Source organism: Silurus meridionalis, chromosome 2 (genome assembly GCF_014805685.1).
Source record: "Silurus meridionalis isolate SWU-2019-XX chromosome 2, ASM1480568v1, whole genome shotgun sequence".
NCBI classification, from domain to species: Eukaryota; Metazoa; Chordata; class Actinopteri; order Siluriformes; family Siluridae; genus Silurus; species Silurus meridionalis.
Genome location: NC_060885.1, coordinates 6,135,670 through 6,155,484, shown reverse-complemented (window position 1 = coordinate 6,155,484; position 19,815 = coordinate 6,135,670). Strand labels below are relative to the sequence as shown.

Sequence of the window (19,815 nt, the reverse complement as noted above, 5' to 3'; positions counted from 1 at the left end):
ATGTACAGAGTTTTGTTGGATTTTTATAGTTTTTTTTATTGATTTATTTATATACCCTTTTCTGGATTTTGTTTTGGTTTGTTCCCTCTAACAAACTTTGGTGTCTTCCAGAAAAAGGTGAACAGGTAAATACTTATGGAGTGACAATACCATGGTATACCTTTGCCATGTAAAGATGTATATTTTGTGTCTAGTCAAGATAAAAGTAAAAGAAAAAATGTACTAATAGTGAAACCAGTTCACGAAATTGAGTGATTTCTGTTGTAGTTTCAACAGAATTTTTTTGCCATTTTATTTTTTTAGCAGTAGACAGTGTCTTTGAACCCACAGACGTGAATCAGAAGGGGAAAACCAGACTAACGCAATGTTAGCTTCGCCCACGTTTTGACCACCCGCACCGTTTCAGAATCGAAGACAAGGCAGATTTAGGCTCAATCCTAACATAACAAAGTAATGTATGCGATATTAGTTTACCTGTCAAACAACAATGCATTTTCAGTTTCACCAGCATTACAGATTTGCTAATAGGCTATAGAAATGTTGACTTTCTTCACTGTGGAACAGAAAGTTGTGTATGTGTAAGTAAGGAACAAAACCAAAGAGCATGTGGTTATAGAAAATAATTATCAAAGAGTTACTGTGATGTGGTTTAGAGTCACTTTTACCATCCTGAAATTGATTAGTTTACTGTAACAGCACATAGAAAGTGTCCATTTGTTCTTCTTATACCATAGCGGTTGAACAGAGCAAACTTTTTCTCTTTACCAACGCTAGCAATCAATTTATACACTATCCTGAAGTGTCTACTGTGTGGAAACCTTGGTTATAGCATTACTTCTGCAAAGCACTGACACCGATGACTCTTTCCGTAAGCATTAACGCAACATTTCCTCACAGAATACTTCACCATATCAGCTATTCCATACATTTATGATCCAATGTACAGTATGTGGAGTCTGTGTCTATGTTGCCACTGTAGAAACAGTAACCTTAGATTGACTGCATTGATATAAATCTTGAAAACCAGAACTTCTGCCAGAGCTGCTGAAAATTACCCAACACTTTTGTAGTCAGAATTTACTGGTTCTGTGGAAAACCATAATCATCTCAGTTTCAGCGAAAAGTAAAACACAAAAGTTAGATCTCAGATCAGCTCCGAAAAGCAACAGGGCTATGACACAACCTTGTAAAACTACATTAAAAAGTTTGTGGACACCCCAGCAATGGGATTTATGAACATTAAAGTCCAGATTTAGTCCCCATTTGCTTATATAATAATCTCCAATCTTCTGGGAAGATGTTCCACCAAAATTTGGAGTGTGCTTGTGATTTGTGCTCATTTAGCCACAATGACGTTAGTATTTGGAGGGAAGTTGTTATTGTTTTTTTTTTTTTTTTTTAACTCTGTGTTGCTTAATATGTCTTTCAGGGCCGCAGGCTTTTGTGGCCTTATTTTGTCACGCAGATTTCTCACGGAAACTATGGAAATGCTCTGAGCATGAGGTGTTCCACATTTCCACATTTAGTCTCCGTTTACTGTTATAATGAGCTGCACTTTTTTGGGAAGATGTTCCGCTAGATTTTGGAGTGTGCTTGTGGACATTTCAAAAAGTTAAATGTTGTATGGTTAAGAGACAGTGGCTTTGAGTAAAAGACAGGAGGTGGAGCTGGAGGTAGCAGAGCTGAAGATGTTGAGGTTTTCGTTGGGAATGACGACGATGGACAGGATTAGAAATGAGTTTATTAGAGGAACAGTGCATGTACGACGTTTTGGAGACAAGGTGCGGGAGGTGATTGAGATGGTTTGGACATGTGCAGAGGAGGGACATGGGGTATATCAGTGAGAGAATGCTGAGGATAAAGCCACCAGGAAGAAGGAAAAGAGGAAGACCAAAGAGGAGGTTTATGGATGTGGTGAGGGAAGACATGCAGGTAGTTGGTTTAAAAGAGGCAGATGTAGAGGACAGAGGGGTTTGGAGACAGATGATCTGCTGTGGCGACCCCTAATGGGAGAAAACGAAAGAAGAAGAAGAAATTAAGCAGGTGCATAACCCGAGTCTGAATGCACATAACTTTCTCTATGTATGTATATACATAGACACATGGGTGTTAGTAAAGTCAGGTACTGATGTAGGTGAGGTGAGGAGGCCTGAGGTGCAGTCAGCGTTCACATTCATCCCAGAAGTGTTCAGTAAGGGTTGAGCACAGGTTGTGTGCCTCCAACTATGAAGTAACAGATTGGGAAAGAACCACATATGGCTGGAAATGTCAGGTGTCCCAAGAAGTCTTTTGTCCATATAGTCTAGTTATTTTGGTTTGGTAATATAGTGTAGAATTTTTTGGAAATCTGTCACTAAACGTGTGTCGATACAAACTTTTACTGCATTTCCAGGTACAAGAGCATTTCACGGATCACATTTTCACCGCAAAAGTGACAACGTTGGCTTTCATGCCAGATTATGTCAGTAAGCCGCCTGCAAGAATGCACTCGTAAGAAACAGAAATAGAAAGCAGGCGGCGTGACGGAACGCTGTACGGCAAAGCGTGTTATTCGATCTCCGGCTCTGATTAATCAGAAGGCCGTAGCCGTGTGAGAGCCGAATACTTCGAGCCGCTCGCTTTTGTTGCACTTGGCTGTGAGATACGTGCTTCCCAGTCTGCTCAACTCCTCCCCGACAACAGCGCAAGTTCCCGAGCTTTTAAATTAGCTCTTGGCAACTCCACGGCACTAAATATAGGTGGAAATTTTTAGCTTTCCTGTCATGGTGCACTCCACAATCGGTGTAAACAGCACCTGTTTCCATTGAAGTGCTCACAGTGCTGCGAAATCTGGGCTCCGAGAGAAAAGCGAACGCAACTTCGATTATGTGTGGCTTTTGACTATGAGAGCTGAAAAAAGGAAAACGTAATGGAAGAATTTATGAAAGCAAGTGTATGAGTAGGTCTTGATGTTTGGGCTTTCATGCACAATGGTGTATTATGTATTTGCATGTCTCTCTGACTTTTAATCTGGCAATAGACAAGGACAGGACCTTTCTAACACACACACACACTCTCACACACACATTTCTATATATGTTTTTGTGAGGACTTTCCACTTGTATTATTAATGACAATGGATACCCTTTTTTTTTTTTTATATATTTGCCCTCTAATGTGGTTTAAAAACATGCCAAAGACAGAAAGTCATACAGATGGTTTTAAATACACAGAAATCTAATTTAATGTTATTATTTATAATTTTGTTACAATATTAAGTATAAGAATTTTTTAGTAAAAACGACACGCAGAAATTAAACTATATCTAATCACCCGCCTTGAAGTTTCAACATTTTTCAATAATGTTCACATTATTTATTATTTTTTTTCTACAGAATTTTTTATTTATTTATTTATTTATTTTTACAAATGATTGACGAATAATATGGCTGCAGCTAACGATTATTTTAGTAATCGATTTTTCTACCGATTGTTCCATCGATTACTCTGATGAGAAGTAGTTTTTCTTTATTAAAGAACAATACTAAATATACAAGAGAAAATAAGACGGGTTTCTTAAAATGAACAAGTAATTTGTTTCCTTTTTAGAAATTTTTTTATTTTTATTTTTATTGCTGAAATGGCATACAAGAATATTTGTGAAAACTAAACCCATTTAATCCCTTTCATTAGCAAGTACTACTTTATAAATAAAAAAAAACAAATAAAAATATAAACTGCAATTTTAACTTACTTAAAAAAAATTATAATAATAAAATGAGAAGTACTCGGGTTGCTTTTGTTTTGGTTTGTTATGCCTCTCTACTGTGATTTGCGCATTTGACTGAAACTGAGTCTTCAGAATTCATTCTGCATCTCCTATCAACGGTCACATCATCAACAAGCACCGGTATTGACGGATAATAAAATGCTTTGCCTTATGAGCCCTTCCTTTCCTTCTTCCCACCCCTTAGTTTTAATGGCCACACCTGGCCATATCAGTCAAAGTGTTCAATTACTGTTGAGCCTCTGAAAATGGAAACTATTAATATAAAATGGCTGTAAATCCTGAATGAACACTGCAGTATTTTGTAGTTGTTGTTGTTAAGCTTCTAGAATTTAAGCTGGAAGACCGTCTCTGTAATGTCGTCAGAGATCACATTTGCACTTGAATCGCATATGATTTATTTCATGTTTTCCAAACAGGATTTTGGTCATACTGAAGTCTACACACACACACACACACACACACACACACACACACACACACACACACACACACACACACACACACACACATAAACATGGTTGTGTTTTCAATGCAGTCATGTAACCGGTGTTTATTTCTTAACCCTCAGGTCAAAATGACCTATTTTACTTATTTTTGCTGCACATTGGAATGTACAGATTCGCAATACGGATTGAAAAAAACAACAACAAAACATTTGCGATATGCTTCGCGCCCTATCACAACATACGATAAGAACTTTTCATATGACATGGTTTACAGCTGGTTCTGTGTTGTTTGAAAACCAGGACAGAAATGAAAGCGTCAGGGATTGGTCAGGATCCCACAATGCTCGATACAAAAATTAATAGATAATAAATGTGGCCAAATTTGAAAAACAAAAGGTTATTCTCTCCCCTCATGCACTTTTTTTTCTTTCTCCTTTTATACATATTATTTTGTGTGTCAGTTTTGAATCAGAACTCCATAGTTTGGATTTATATTGTATTTTCTTTCTTTTTTTTTTTTTTTTTTTTTTTTTTTTTAGTTAAAAGCTTCAGTTTTGTAGAAAAATGTCTTTGTTGTCTTTCTGGTATTAAATAAACAGAAATTAAATGGTATTACATAAACAGAAATGTTATTCATTGTTAATATTTACAATTTAATTTCACAATTTCAAGCAATGAAAAAAATTTTTTGTGAGTGTTAAATGATACAAATGCAACAGAAGCATGGGGGAAAAAATCCCTGAGTATCGTGTAGCGCTAAAAATATAGGTATTTTACAATGTATACATTGTAAGTTTGGGCCTGGATCAGTGTTAGACTTTATATTTTGCTTGGCGTTCCATTTTAATTCATTCCCATCCTCTAAACTATTGAAAGCATTAGACTTTCGGTCTGAGTGATTTCAAAAGGAGCAAAAGAAGAACTTTTTTTTTTTCTCTCTCTCCCTCTGTAATCATTCTCCTGCTGTTGAATTGCTGTCTTGGGATCTCACTGAATAGCCACTTTCATCCGCATCCAAGCTGCATTTCCTCTCACGATGTCAAGGGAAGAAGCACTTAAATGTGTTAGATGCGCTGTTGTCTTTTTTAGGCCTTGTGAGGATGCTAAAGGCGGAGATGGAGAGAATAAAAAAATACGCTGAAAAACGAATTTGACATCTTTGACGTGTAGCCGTGTAACTCAATAGACAAAGCCAGCGGTGACTCTAGAGGATATTCAAAGCCGCTCAGCATCCCTGACGGATATGTGCCACCCATGATATCCGATATCACTATGCGAACGCTCGGCCGTACCGGAAACCATTTTGAGAACGCGGTGTTGACTGGACATACTGGAAAGCGGTGCATTGTGACTCTGTTTCCCAGAAGCCAATGACGTGTGAGAGTGATGTCACAACATAAGGTTAAAGAATGTGCAGCCTGTCGCTTCTTCTGCTGCTCTGGAATTGGGTTTGAGGTAATTTGAGGAACTTAAATTAAACAAATCTCTTTTTCTCCGCAGGTCATTCAGATATCCGGGTCCTTTATTGGCAGTATTTCCCGTTGCGCTTTTTTGCCATTTGGAGTCTACAAACAAAAAACCCCCCCCACAAGGATCTGAAGTGTGAAGTCTGGCGGTGCGCTAGTCGACGCAGGAATGAACGTCACGTCACTGTTTTCCTTCACCAGCCCGGCAGTGAAGCGCCTCCTGGGCTGGAAGCAGGGCGACGAGGAGGAGAAGTGGGCCGAGAAGGCTGTGGACGCTCTTGTCAAGAAGCTGAAGAAGAAGAAGGGCGCTATGGAGGAGCTGGAACGCGCGCTCAGCTGCCCCGGCCAGCCCAGCAGCTGCGTGACCATCCCGCGCTCGCTGGACGGACGACTGCAGGTGTCGCATCGTAAAGGGCTGCCGCACGTCATCTACTGCCGCGTGTGGCGCTGGCCTGACCTGCAGTCACACCACGAGCTCAAAGCGCTTGAGTGCTGCCAGTTTCCGTTCGGGTCCAAGCAGAAGGACGTCTGCATCAACCCGTACCACTACAAGAGGGTGGACAGTCCAGGTGAGCGCTAGCAGTCATCATATGTGATTTAGGTTAATCAGTAACTAGATTACCTTTAGGTCTTCTGGGAAGGTGTTTAGGTCTTCTGGGAAGGTGTCAACCAGATTTCGGAGATTTTGTACTCATTCATCCACGAGGGCGTAGGTAATGCAAGGAGGCTCGGGGTGCAGCATTCCAATTCATCCCAAAGATCTTCAATGTAAAGCATATCTTCATGAAGCTGGTTTTGTGCACAGGAGTATTGTCATGCTAGAACAGGTTTGAGTCTGTTAGTTCAAGTGATCCAAAGACATCCTACACAATTGTGCACCTCCAAGTGTGTGGCAACAGTTAGAGGAAGCGCCACGTATGGCTGGAGACGTCAGGTGTCCCAATACTTTTGCCAACACGGTGTAGCTTTGCTCTGTATACCATTATTTAAAACATTTACCATGCTACAGGATGCTATGGGACAAAAAAAAAAAACGGCCTGCTTTGATTGTGTGTGTGTGGGTGTGTGTGTTGTCTACCAAAGCAAAACCTGTCCTCCACTACTGCTCAGAAGAAAAGAGGCGATTTAAAACACATGCCCCCCTTTTTTTTTTTTTTTTTTTTTTTTTTTTTTTGGTTTAGCAGAAGGAGAGGGTCAGCTGACAAGACAGAAACAGCTGTCCACAGTGTGTGTGTGTGTGTGTGTGTGTGTGTGTGTGTGTGTGTGTGTGTGTATGTTAGAGAGAGAGTGCAAAAGCAGGAAATTCCATTCAGCGGGAGAATGAGGGCTTTGTTCTGTCAAGTGTGTGTGTGTGTGTGTGTGTGTGTGTGTGTGTGTGTGTGTGTGTGTGTGTGTGTGTGTTAAGCGCGTGCAGTGAACATGTGGCCACGCAGAGGAAAAGTGCAGCAGGAAGTCCTGTCGACATCTCTCACAATAGCAGGAAGGAACGGAGGCCTGACGAACACACACTCCCTCAGCACCTGTCTTACACACTCCACTTTCCCGCTTTCATAGTAGCAGGCAACCATGACCGTGAGCAGATCTATAGAAAATAATGACCTTATATGTAATAACACCATATATATATTATGCATACATCACACCTGTGTCTACCGCCATATTTAGTAACACACAGGCCTTATTTTGTACATGGTATGAGGCCTGTGGCTATCGATTATATCAGTAATTGAGTATTCTAACGATTATTCAATGAATAAGAAGTACTTTTTCTTTATTAAACAACAATACTAAATATACAATAGAAAATAAGAGCGTCTCCTAAAATGAACAAGTCATTTGTTTCCTTTTTAATAAAATGTACATTGTATTACTGAAGTGTCACAAGAATATCTGTGAAAATTACATTTAGTGAAAATCATAATGAAAAATATTTAAAAAAATTCAGATTACTCTTAAAAAAAAAAAAATTAAATAAACACACTGTGCGGTGTTTTCTTCGTTTTTGTTTAAAATGACCGCAAACTTGAATCCTATGGAAGCCAGTTTCCGCAATACGTTTTTTCTCCCAATTCTGACTTCATTCTTCACAATTCTGACTTGTTGCCGTCCTGAAGTTTGAAGCCGTTGGTGTGTGAACGAGGCTCCTCTGCTTCATCTGTCTTGTTTCGTCTCCTCTAGAGCTGATTGTTTGACAGAGTTCTCTACAGGGATCGGAGGATTAGTTTGATACCATGCGAGTCTATTGAAGCTGGTATCAAACTGGCTAAAAAACAAGGCCAGAATTGCGTGAAATAAACTCAGAATTAGCCAAACTTTTTTTTTAATGTGGCGAAAACGAACTTCCATACGAATCTGCTCCTCGCCTCTCGCTGTTTTCTCCCTGTTCCTTCATTTTTTCATTCTGCAGCATCTTTCGTGTTACCTATCCAGAGCGCTCCAGAGTTTAGCGGGTGGTGCGTCAGTAATAATGGTCCGTGGGGAAACTTCATGTGTAGTCAAATGGACTAAACCAAATAATTTGCCTGAATGATTTTTTTGTATTCTAAATACTCAAGTTACTCGAGAAATTGTTTTAGCCCTAACAAGGTGTATTAGGGGAGTACTGGTACACAGCATTCACGGTTCGGTAGGTACCTCGGTTTTTAAATCACAGTTCCCTTTGATTTCAGTGCAGTTTAGGGGAGGAAACGTAAAACCTTAAACTGTTGTTTTTTATTAGCGCAGTTTATTATTATTAACATTTTTGAACTTCAACAGTCTACATTTAAAATTCTTTAATTTATTCTTTTCATTTTACGAAATAAAAAAAAATTATGAATAAATATTTTTTTTTTATTTTTTTTTTATACCCATGTCATTGTTGTGTATGTTTTTAAGTTTAATAATAAATAAATAAATCTGTGACGCTGCTAACAAAGTGCGAGGCGGAGTCTAAACCAAATTTGTACTCAGATTATACTCAGATTGTGATCGTGTTCTGCACGTAAAAGGGATTACATTCGGTACACGTGTGCACCGAACCGACAGCCCTGTATCGAAACACCCCTAATATATGCATATTATGCATATGTCACTCCTGTATATACTGTACCTGCATATGTAGTTACACACAGACCCTGATTTTATTATACTTGCTGTACACATGGAACTGTGCAACGCGGTGTACGGTTCATATGTCATCATGTTTATGCAAGAGTTAATGCAAATTCTTTATGTTTTATGCAGAGTTAATGCAAATGTATTCATTTTGCATCGCTTACTGTGATTCAATGTGGCCGGAAATTCCATTTCTCAAATGCACAAATTATATCTGCATTAAAACAGGTGTTATATTGGTAGAACCCTGTTGAAAATAAAAGAAATTATAGCTTTATAAAAACATAATTACACTCAGTAACTGACCCAATAGTTGCTTATTGCCTCATCACATTCTTTTGTAAATAAAAATAAAAATAAACATCTTTTCTAGCAAAATTATATGGACAAAATATTAGGACACCTGACATTTCCAGCCGTATGTGGTTCTTTTCAAACTGTTACCACAAATTTGAAGATCGCACATTTGTACAGCACATTCAGCCACGAAAAAGTTGCGGTCAGTGTTTCAATTTATAGTGTTTTATAGGGTATATAGCTCTAAAGCAGGTCCAATCTAGATCTTTCACTTTCACCCATGTAAAGCATATCCTCATAGAGCTGGATTTATGTGATCTTTTTGGGACAGGTCTAGGTCTCCTCGTTTGTATGAAGTGGAAATTTCATGCTATTACATCCAAAGACATCCTATACAGTTGTTTGCTTTCAAGTTTGTGGTAAGAATTTAGGGAAGAACCACATATGGCTGGAAATGTAATGTCCATTACTTGTCCGTATAGTGTATTACGCATTTTTAAATGATAAAAAATAAGTAAATGTAGGTTATTTAGTATACATGAAGACTTAGAAACTGATTTCCAGTGGTTATTATAAAAATGCAGAAACACTAATTTATTCATTGCTTATTTAAAATGCAGTCATTGGTTAGATAAAGTCAAGTCAAGTCAAGAGGCTTTTATTGTAATTTCTACTATACACAGTGGTACACAGAACACAGTAAAAACACGACAATGTTTCTCCTGAACCCTGGTGCTACACTAGACAACATAAAGCTACAACACAACACAAGCTACATAAAGTGCATCGAGTGCAACCTAGTGCAAACAGTGCAGACAAAAAACAGTACAGACAGACAGTGCAGACAAAAAAAAACACAGGACAACACAAGACAAGACAAAAACCAATATAGCGCCGACTAATAAACGTACTGTAAACTCAAATTATACAGTACTGTGTGAGGTGAAATGTAAAATGTAAAAACTATAACTGGGAGTAAATATAAACAGAACATACAGAACAAAGTAGTGCAAAAGAACAGCAGCAGTCGAGGTGCAAAGACAGCATGTAAACATTATACAGTGGTCCCCCGGTTATCGAACTTAATTCGTCCCTTAAAACCGTTCGAAATCCGATATGTCGAAAACCGGACCTAATTATCTTATAAGAAATAATGGAAAACCAATTAATCCGTTCCCGAACTTCACCAATACCCAATAATAATTTTTTTTTTTCCTGTTTTTAGCCGTATTAATAGTCAGGAATTCCCCTGCCACGCCCCCTACGGTGGCTGTCATGGTGCTTCAGGGAATGCCCTGTTCCTTCGCTCATGCGTGCCCCGCCCACATTGAGCTCATCGCAATCGGGCTTCCTCCGTAAAGCACCGTGAATGTTATTTATGGACTGCCTTTTGCCGGATTATCCCGATCTCTGCGGGTATTTTGTGTTGGCTCGGTAAAAGTATAAATTAACAGCTTTACAAGAGTAAGAAACAAAATGATTACTGTACTTACCGCTAAATATCACTAATACTAATATCACAAACAGAAGTTGCGATAGATGCTTACTCAGCGATGGTTGAAGTGGAAGCAGTTTCTTCCCCTCGCGCTGGGTTGGGCAGCGTGGGTGGCGTTCAATAACTGGAACTTTGTTCGGTCACCAGACCGAAATTTCGTTCGGAAAACCGTTTGCTAACCGGAATGTTCGATAGCCGAGCCGTTCGATAACCGGGGGACCACTGTACTGTAATACAGTCAAAGGTGCAAAAACAGCATGTAAACAGTATAATAGTGATAAATGTGCAAAAAACAGCAGTTAAGGAGTGTAGTACGGTCGAGTATAATAAATAATAAATAAATGAATGGTTGTGAAATGGATTGAGATGAGTGTGTGTTAAGTGTTTAGTCCAGGTTGTACAGTTCGGTACACACATTGAGTGAGTGTGTGTGTGTCTGTGTTCCGTTTCATTTCTGTGTATTCAGAAGCCTGATGGCTTGGGGAATGAAACTGTTGCACAGTCTTGATGTGGAGCCCCGAATGCTTCGGAACCGTTTTCCTGATGGCAGGAGTGTAAAGAGTGTGTGTGATGGGTGTGTGTGGTCGTCCATAATGCTGTGTGCTTTGCGGATTCAGCGTGTAGTGTAAATGTCCATGATAGAGGGGAGAGAGCCCCCGATGATCTTCTCAGCTGTCCTCACTATCCTCTGTAGGGTCTTGCGATCCGAGACAGTGCAATTCCCAAACCAGGCAGTGATGCAGCTGCTCAGGATGCTCTCAATGGTCCCTCTGTAAAACATGGACAGGATGGGGGGAGGGAGATGAGCTTTCCTCAGCCTTCTCAGAAAGTAGAGACGCTGCTGCGCTTTCTTCGTGATGGAGCTGGTGTTAAGTGACCAGGTGAGGTTGTCTGCCAGATGAACACCAAGGAATTAGGTGCTCTTGACGATCTCCACCGAGGATCTATCAATAATCAGTGGAGATTGGTCGCTCTGTCCTCTCCTGAAGTCAACAACCATCTCTTTCGTTTTGTCCACGTTCAGAGACAGGTTGTTAGCTCCACACCAGGCAGTTAACCGTTGCACCTCCTCTCTATATTCTGACTCATCGTTCTTGCTGATTAGACCCACCACGGTTGTGTCATCGACAAACTTGATGATGTAGTTCGAGCTGTGCATTGCTACACAGTCGTGAGTCAGCAGAGTGAACAGCAGTGGGCTGAGCACACAGCCCTGAGGGGCCCCAGTGCTCAGCGTGGTGGTGCTGGAGATGCTGTTCACGATCCGGACTGACTGGCGTCTCCCAGTCAGGAAGTCCAGGATCCAGTTGCAGAGGGAGGTGTTCAGGCCCAGTAGGCTCAACTTCTCGATCAGGTGCTGAGGAATGATTGTGTTGAATGCTGAGCTGAAGTCAATAAACAGCATTCGAACATATGAGTTATCCAGGTGGGTGAGGGCCAGATGGAGGGTTGTGGAGATGGCATCGTCCGTGGAACGGTTTGGACGATACGCAAACTGCATGGGGTCCAGGGAGGGTGGAAGCTGTGTCTTAATGTGCCTCATGACGAGCCTCTCGAAGCACTTCATCACGATGGGTGTGAGCGCGACGGGACGATAGTCATTGAGGCAGGAGACAGTCGATTTCTTTGGCACAGGAACGATGGTCGTTGTCTTGAGGCACGTGGGAACAACGTTACTGCCCAGGGAGATGTTGAAGATGTCAGTGAAGACATCTGCTAGTTGTTCTACACATTCCCTGAGCACTCTGCCAGGAATGTTGTCAGGACCAGCAGACTTCTGTGGGTAAACTCAGTTTTCCTCACTTCAGCTGTGGTTAGACAGAGCACCTGGTCAGTGGGAGGAGGGATGGTCTTCCTCGCCTTCACGTTGTTCTGTACCTCAAACCGGGCGTAGAAGTCGTTCAGCGCATCTGGGAGGGAGGCGTCATGGTCACAAGCAGCGTCTGATGAGCAGTCTGTATTCTGGAATTAACATAACAGAGCAGTGGTCTGAGTATTCGAGATGGGGGCAGGGCTCCGCACAATACGCGCCGGGGACGTGTGTGTAAACAAGATCCAGCGTGTTCGCTCCTCTCGTTGCAAAGTCCACATGCTGATGGAGTTTAGGAAGCACAGTCCTGAGATTCACATGGTTGAAATCTCCGGCGATAATAAACAGTCTGTCGGGGTGAGCATTCTGCAGGTCGCTAATAGCACCATAGAGTTCACACAGTGCCTCCTTAGCATTAGCGCTGGGAGGAATGTACATTTCGACAATGTAAACAGTTGTGAATTCCCGTGGCAGATAAAATGGTCTACATCTAACAGTCACAAATTTCACTAGCGATGAGCAGTAGCATGAAACAAGCACAGAGTTCTTGCACCATTCCATGTTGATATAAACACACACGCCACCACCGCGAGTCTTACCGCACAGAGCTGCGTTTCTGTCGGCTCGAAACACGGTTAGCCCGTCTAGCTGGATGGCGGCTTCCGGAACTTTGTCGCTGAGCCACGTCTCCGTGAAAACAAAGACGCAACAATCTCTGAACTCTCGCCTTGTGGTTCGCAGGAGTCGGATATAATCCAGTTTATTGTCCAGGGAGCAGACGTTGGAAAGAAGAATGGACGGGAGAGCCGGCCGACTAGGGTTAGCAGTTAGCCTAGCACGGACACCCGCCCGCTTGCCGCGCTTCCGCTTCCTCGAACAGCGCTTTCGACGTCCCCTCTCCCGGCCACCGGCATCAGGTAACACCAAGGGCTGGGGGCGTGCTCTTTGTGGAGGAGGTCGCAGCAAGCCAAGGTCGCGAAGGATGTTGATAATATCATCATGCAGATTATTGGTTGCATGATGCCTGTACTGTAGCAGTGTCTGGTGGTCATACACATGAACACAGCTGACTCTGGTGTCCATGTATTGTAATAGGTCGGGCTAAATATGGTGAAAGCACCATTTTTGGATCCGGAGAGGACGCTGCGAGCTACTGCCGCGCCGCCATCTTGGTACTTGGAAAGCATGCACTGTAGGAAAGTGGTAGCTCAGTGGTTAAGGCTTTGGGTTACTGATCGGAAGCTTTGGGGTTCAAGCCCCAGTATCACCTAACGGATATTTTTGGGTCCTTAAGCATAACTCTTATTCCTCTTTGCTTCAGGGGTGCTGAAAACAGTGTACAAACCCATAAAATTTAATTTTTTCACATTAAATCTCTTCCCTCTTTTTCCACAGTTCTGCCACCGGTTCTGGTGCCTCGGAACAGCGAGTTCAACGCCAAGCTGTCCATGCTGCCTCGATTCCGCAACCCGCTGCACCAGACTGAGCCCCACATGCCCCACAATATTAAATATCCAGAATCATTTACCCAGCAGCCGAGCAACAGCTTACCATTTGGCCCCAGCTCGCCTTCCAACAGTTACCCTGGGTCGCCCAACAGCGGTACTGCGAGCAGCACCACCTTCCCACACTCACCGGGCAGCTCTGAGCCCAGCAGTCCCTTTCAGATGCCAGGTGAGACTAATAAGTGAGAGATAGGGTTTTTACAAATGCCAGCAAACATTATACTGGTCAGAAAGGTTTATATTCCTGAGCTGTTCCTAATACATTTTTGTTCTTGTAGTAACTACTTAAATCAGAGGTCCTCAAACTAAGGCCTGCGGGTCGAATACGCCACCCCCACACACACACATTTGGAATGACCCTGTGAGACATATTTTGAAAATCATATCTGTATTTGATAATAAAAGTTGTCTTTCAAACTAAAATTTTTTCGTAGTTATTAATGGTGGTCGAGGCACCGATGATTGATTGCTGGGATTTTTTATTGGCAAAAATCCATAAGGATAGTTTTTCCGGGTTCCGTTCAGAGAGCGGCCTCTAGAGGCAAACCACTGATGCCACTTGCTGTTTGTTTTTACCACGGAAGATGGCATGCTGAATGGAGAGCACATATATTATATTATAATATAATAATAATAATATACATATATTATTTATAATTTATTAATTGTATAATGATATTTATTAATTAATATATTCATCTTTATTTCCTTTAGCACATTTTCATGATTAAGCCCTGTTTTTTATTTATTTATTTTCATATTTTTTTAAATAATTAAGTTCAGTACTATATTACATGAAATGTTAGGTTTTTTTTTTTTTTTTTTTTACCCAGTATCCATTTAAAAACGTTTTTTTTAACGGTTGATTAATTGGTTATTGGCAAGTCCGATCCAACCCAACTAGTTATTCTAGCTATTAACATAGACCAATTGTTTCTTGGATTCACCCACCAACCATATGCATAAGTAAGTACATGTTTTGATTTCAGTAGCAATAAATATATAAAATATAACGCTCTTTTATATATATCTTGAAAATAATGCTCATATGTCTATACGGCGCATAACAAAATAAACTCATCTAGCATTAAAAGGCAACAACTGGGTGGTGTGATGCAGCTGAGCATTAAGGATGTTTGATTGTTCTTGGATCTTGGACCATGGATTAAAGTTTGCCCGTTGGTTCACAGAAACTCCGCCACCGGCATACATGCCTCCCGAGGAGCCGATGACGCAGGACTGTCCCCAGCCGATGGACACCAACCTGCTGGCCCCAAATCTGCCTGTAGAAGTCAACAACAGGACAGGTACGTCTACGAATACGTAAACACAGGCCGTACCAGTCATCACCACTTTGTCTTTGTCACACATACACACCAATTCCATACACACATGTGCAGGTGTAGTTTACTTCCCGCTCACTGCAACAGAGAACATTGATTGACTAAATCACATACAGGTGTCTGATCCTTTTCTTCCTCCACCAAAGTTTAGCGATACTTGGCTTGAAAAATTTTTATTTAGGGCTAAAACGATTTCCAAGTGTAGACAAAATATATATAAAAATGTATGGAAAATTTACATTTTATTAAAAATATAAACACTGTTAATAGGCAAAATACGGTAATCCCCCGTTTAAACCGCGATAAACGGTGCCACCACAAAAATGCTATATTATGTATACAGTACAGCACTGTATTAACATTTTACTTCATTTTATAATTAATAATTACATTTTTGTTAAGAAATTTCATTATTTCAACATTAAAACAATTTCCTTTAAGTTTTTTGGTCTATCGTGCTATCCGCGAGAGACCAGGAAAATCAGCCAAACTAATTAGTTATGTGGCAAAATGAAATAATAATATAAACTATAGAATGATGTAGAAATATCAGTGAATTCACCCATGCATAGAGAAGAATCTGTATGGTTGTGTAAGGAGATATTGAGTTTATTGAAGCTTTGTTGCTGAGTTGTGAGCGAGTTGGGAGTTTTGGGATCCGAGCTCAAGCTGCATCCTGTGTAGCGGCATCGGGCTCTGGCCCATTGTAAGAGCGCTGATGGGAAATTGGTAGACAAAACACACCTGCGACTCATTGCCACCCGGCTCAGGAAGCGGAGGAGAGCCGTGTGCTGGGTAAACACACTTTAGCTCTCTCAGGGGGGGGAGGAGAAGGAAGATGAGGAGAAGGTTGAGGAAAAGGGCAGGCACGGGGCACAACATGGGTGTGGACACACATGTTCATCAGATATTCACCATGGAAGCTGCACTGATTCAGATACGGGGTCGGGTGTGTGAATAGCTTTTGTATTAGTTAATACAACCGAGTCCTAATTAGATTATATGCATTAGTGGTAATCTGATTATAATATGATCAGATAATGTCAGTTTGGAGATGTTGACCTAGCGGCTTATTAGGTTAGATTTTAGCCTGTTGTAGACTCCCAGATTCATATGCAGGTTTTTATGATTCATTGAATCCAGATTGTTTCCAAAAAAAAGGAAATCATATATCTAAAAAGAAATTAAAATGTCAACTGTTGATGTTGAATGTAAAAATAATAATTATAAACTGCATTAATAAAAAACAAGCAATTTTATGTTTTGCATTTCCTCCCCCTATCTGTACCGAAATTGAACCGAATTGTGAGTAAAAAAAAAAACCAAGTGCATACCGAATTGTGTATACTGTTACATCCCGAATATATAGTATAGTACAATATATACAAAAAAATTCTAATTAAGGTCACCTGCATTACTGGCAACATGCATATCGAAGTGTGTAACATTTATATATCTATATATTATGAATTAACAAATTATTATTTTAAAGCATTTCGATTCAGATTGATTTGTATAACACCATTAACATTGGTCACTCCAGATATATGTTCTCAAATCATCTTTACCTCGGAACAAACGCAAGGAAATATTGTATAAATTATTTTTTCACATAAATATGGGGAAGGAGCCACTAGAGAGCGCTATAGCACATTCTTGTGTAGTTTGGTAGTGTGAATTATTCGCTCAAGCGGAACGGTACTATATTGCAATTTTTATTTTTCGCAGATACTGTGGAAAGCTTTCTGGCTCAGGGAGGAAGTGGTGGGAGATATACATATAAAAGGCATATAAAAACACATATAATTTAAAAAGCCATGTACAACATACGTGTACAACTTAATGTTGAGTATCTTCTGATAAATCAGAAATAGATTTTTACAGTACTGTGTTATAAATATAATGTACTTTATGATACATCATTATGTTGTTGTATCTGTTTTTCTATATGCAGATGTGCAGTCAGTGGCCTATCAAGAACCCAAGCACTGGTGCTCCATCGTCTACTACGAGCTGAATAACCGGGTTGGAGAAGCCTTCCAGGCGTCTTCGACCAGCGTCCTGGTGGACGGCTTCACCGACCCGTCCAACAACCGCAACCGCTTCTGCCTGGGCCTGCTGTCCAACGTCAACCGCAATTCCACCATCGAGAACACACGCCGGCACATCGGCAAAGGTTCGACATGGGCCGCTGTGTACATTACGGATATATTTGTGGTTTCGCGTGTGGTTTACCTGACCCTGCAGTTCATCAGCGTGCAGCTCGTACAAGCTGATAATATAGATTAATGTTACTTAGTCCACTTCCTGAAGGTGTACTGCACGGCCTGATTTCAGTCGATCAGCAAATTCCCTTCAGGATCATACTACAGTGTCCCAATACCAAGAACTAGAACAGATAGAAAATAACCGCAGAGGGATGTTTTCTTCACCTTGCTCTTAACTTCATATAGTTTCATTTCAACTAAATGTTTTATTTGTAATGTAATAAACCTAAATGTTTAATGTAATTAAAGCCTAAAACAATGTCCTTTATCTTAAAGAAAAGTATTCCCTTAAATACAATACCTAGAAAATATAGAAAATATATGTTGTATACAATAACTGTGTCTTGCACCTAGAGGTCGACCGATGGTGGATACCGATACCAATCACTGGATCGTACTTGCCAAAAACCGACGGATACTGGATAAAAAAAATTTATAAACACTCCATGTATAATATTCCTAAATTTTATTACAAAAAAAGTAAAGTGCTCAATCATGAAAATGTGCTAAATGTATTAAATAATAATATATATATAATATATATATATATATATATATATATATATATATATATATATATATATATATATATATATATATATATATATATATATATATAAATAAATATTGTGGAAGACATGCATTCAAATGTAAACAAAAAGTAACACTTCAAATCAATAAAAACAGTTGCATACAAAATGAATAAAAAAGACGCTTCAAATAAACAGCACATGACGTCAGTAATTGTCCTCTAGAGGCCACTCTCGTACAGTATAACGCAACCTGGAAAAACTATCCGTATAGAATTTTTTTCGATAGTCAAAAGTTCCAGCACTCAACTATTAGTGCCATTTAATCGAATTTGTCGACCTTAACTTGTAACGTTATACAGTATTAGAAGCAACGATTTCAACATCGGATTTGATTTTTTGACAACGGAGTAAAGTATTCACAGCTCTTCACTTTTTTCCACATTTTGTTATGTTCCAGCCTTATTCCAAAAAGGATTAAATTCATTCCTAACAATTCAATCCTTTTGAACTGCTGAGATCCAAAAACTGGATCTCAATGTCAGTAAGAAATCTCCAACAAAGAACATCTGTTATTCATGCTATTCAAGGGTGGATTTTTAAAAAGAAGAAAATCAAAGAAAATCTTTATAGCATTAAATGAACTTGTTTGTTGCATAAAAATAAAAGGAACTTGCATGTGTCTCTCGACAACCATAAAAGACTAGGTGTCTCCAAACTTTCAACAAACACTGTATATACAAAAAAAAAAAACATCACAATAATCACTGTGGTATCATGGGTATGGTTCCAACTAACCCACATCTCCAGACATTAGTTCATTAGCTTTCTGTACTATTTTACTCAAACGCAATCCTTCAACCCTAAAGTTTTAATGACGATCTAACACTTAAATTTTTTCCCCAGGCGTGCACTTGTACTACGTAGGAGGTGAGGTTTATGCCGAGTGCCTGAGCGACAGCAGCATCTTCGTGCAGAGCCGCAACTGCAACTACCACCACGGCTTCCACCCCACCACCGTGTGCAAGATCCCGAGCGGCTGCAGCCTCAAGATCTTCAACAACCAGGAGTTTGCCGAGCTGCTCGCCCAATCCGTCAACCACGGCTTCGAGGCCGTCTACGAGCTCACCAAGATGTGCACTATCCGCATGAGCTTCGTCAAGGTAGCATGGGCGTCTCAGTGTGTTCACCTCAGTAAAAAAACAACTAATGCTTATTAATAATCACCAGAAATGCAGTTACACATCAGTCCTGGTTTCTCATAGACTGACATCTGTTCCTATTTACATGACATTTTGTAATGGAGTTTTAAACAAATCCATTAACTTCAGATCACAGATTAAACGTGTCTCATAAACATGTTGGACAAGAATTTGGCTGAAAGATTGACATCATATGTTCACGCAATAAAAAAAAAAAAAGCTCGACATTTTACAAAAACATCTGGATATAATAATTAATGAATCAAAATAGATTAAAAAATAATAATAAAATTCATTTTCTTTACTGAACTGGAAATTTTACTTACGAACAAATCAGTAATTTTCTTGTTCAAATTGTAGTACTTTAAATTATTTGAATACATTAGTGGAAATAATACATTTAATTATTTCACTTTTCCTACATTTACTTTTCTTAATATATTTGTCTGATTTTCATCTTTAGTTTTGTTTGTTTTGTTTGCAGGTCATTTTTATTATTATTATTGATATTATTGAATTTTGGAATTTTCATCTACCAAATGTGCCTATATATTTAATTCATAATGAATCAGATCAGTTCACTATTATT

General features: G+C 39.8%; 1 protein-coding gene across 2 annotated transcripts in view; it reads left to right on the top strand.

Moving 5' to 3' along the window:
* Positions 1–19,815, top strand: part of smad1 (SMAD family member 1) — a 29,827-nt gene that overhangs the window by 7,823 nt on the left and 2,189 nt on the right. The window contains exons 1-6 of one of the 2 annotated variants that reach the window (XM_046834177.1): positions 5,597–5,616; positions 5,716–6,250; positions 13,775–14,053; positions 15,075–15,191; positions 17,182–17,403; positions 18,931–19,187. In XM_046834177.1, coding sequence (XP_046690133.1) covers positions 5,851–6,250; positions 13,775–14,053; positions 15,075–15,191; positions 17,182–17,403; positions 18,931–19,187 — 1,275 coding nt within the window. In that variant the 5' untranslated portion in view covers positions 5,597–5,616; positions 5,716–5,850. Of the gene's footprint in view, positions 1–5,596; positions 5,617–5,715; positions 6,251–13,774; positions 14,054–15,074; positions 15,192–17,181; positions 17,404–18,930; positions 19,188–19,815 lie in introns of those variants that run through there. The other variant, XM_046834169.1, reaches the window with a different exon arrangement.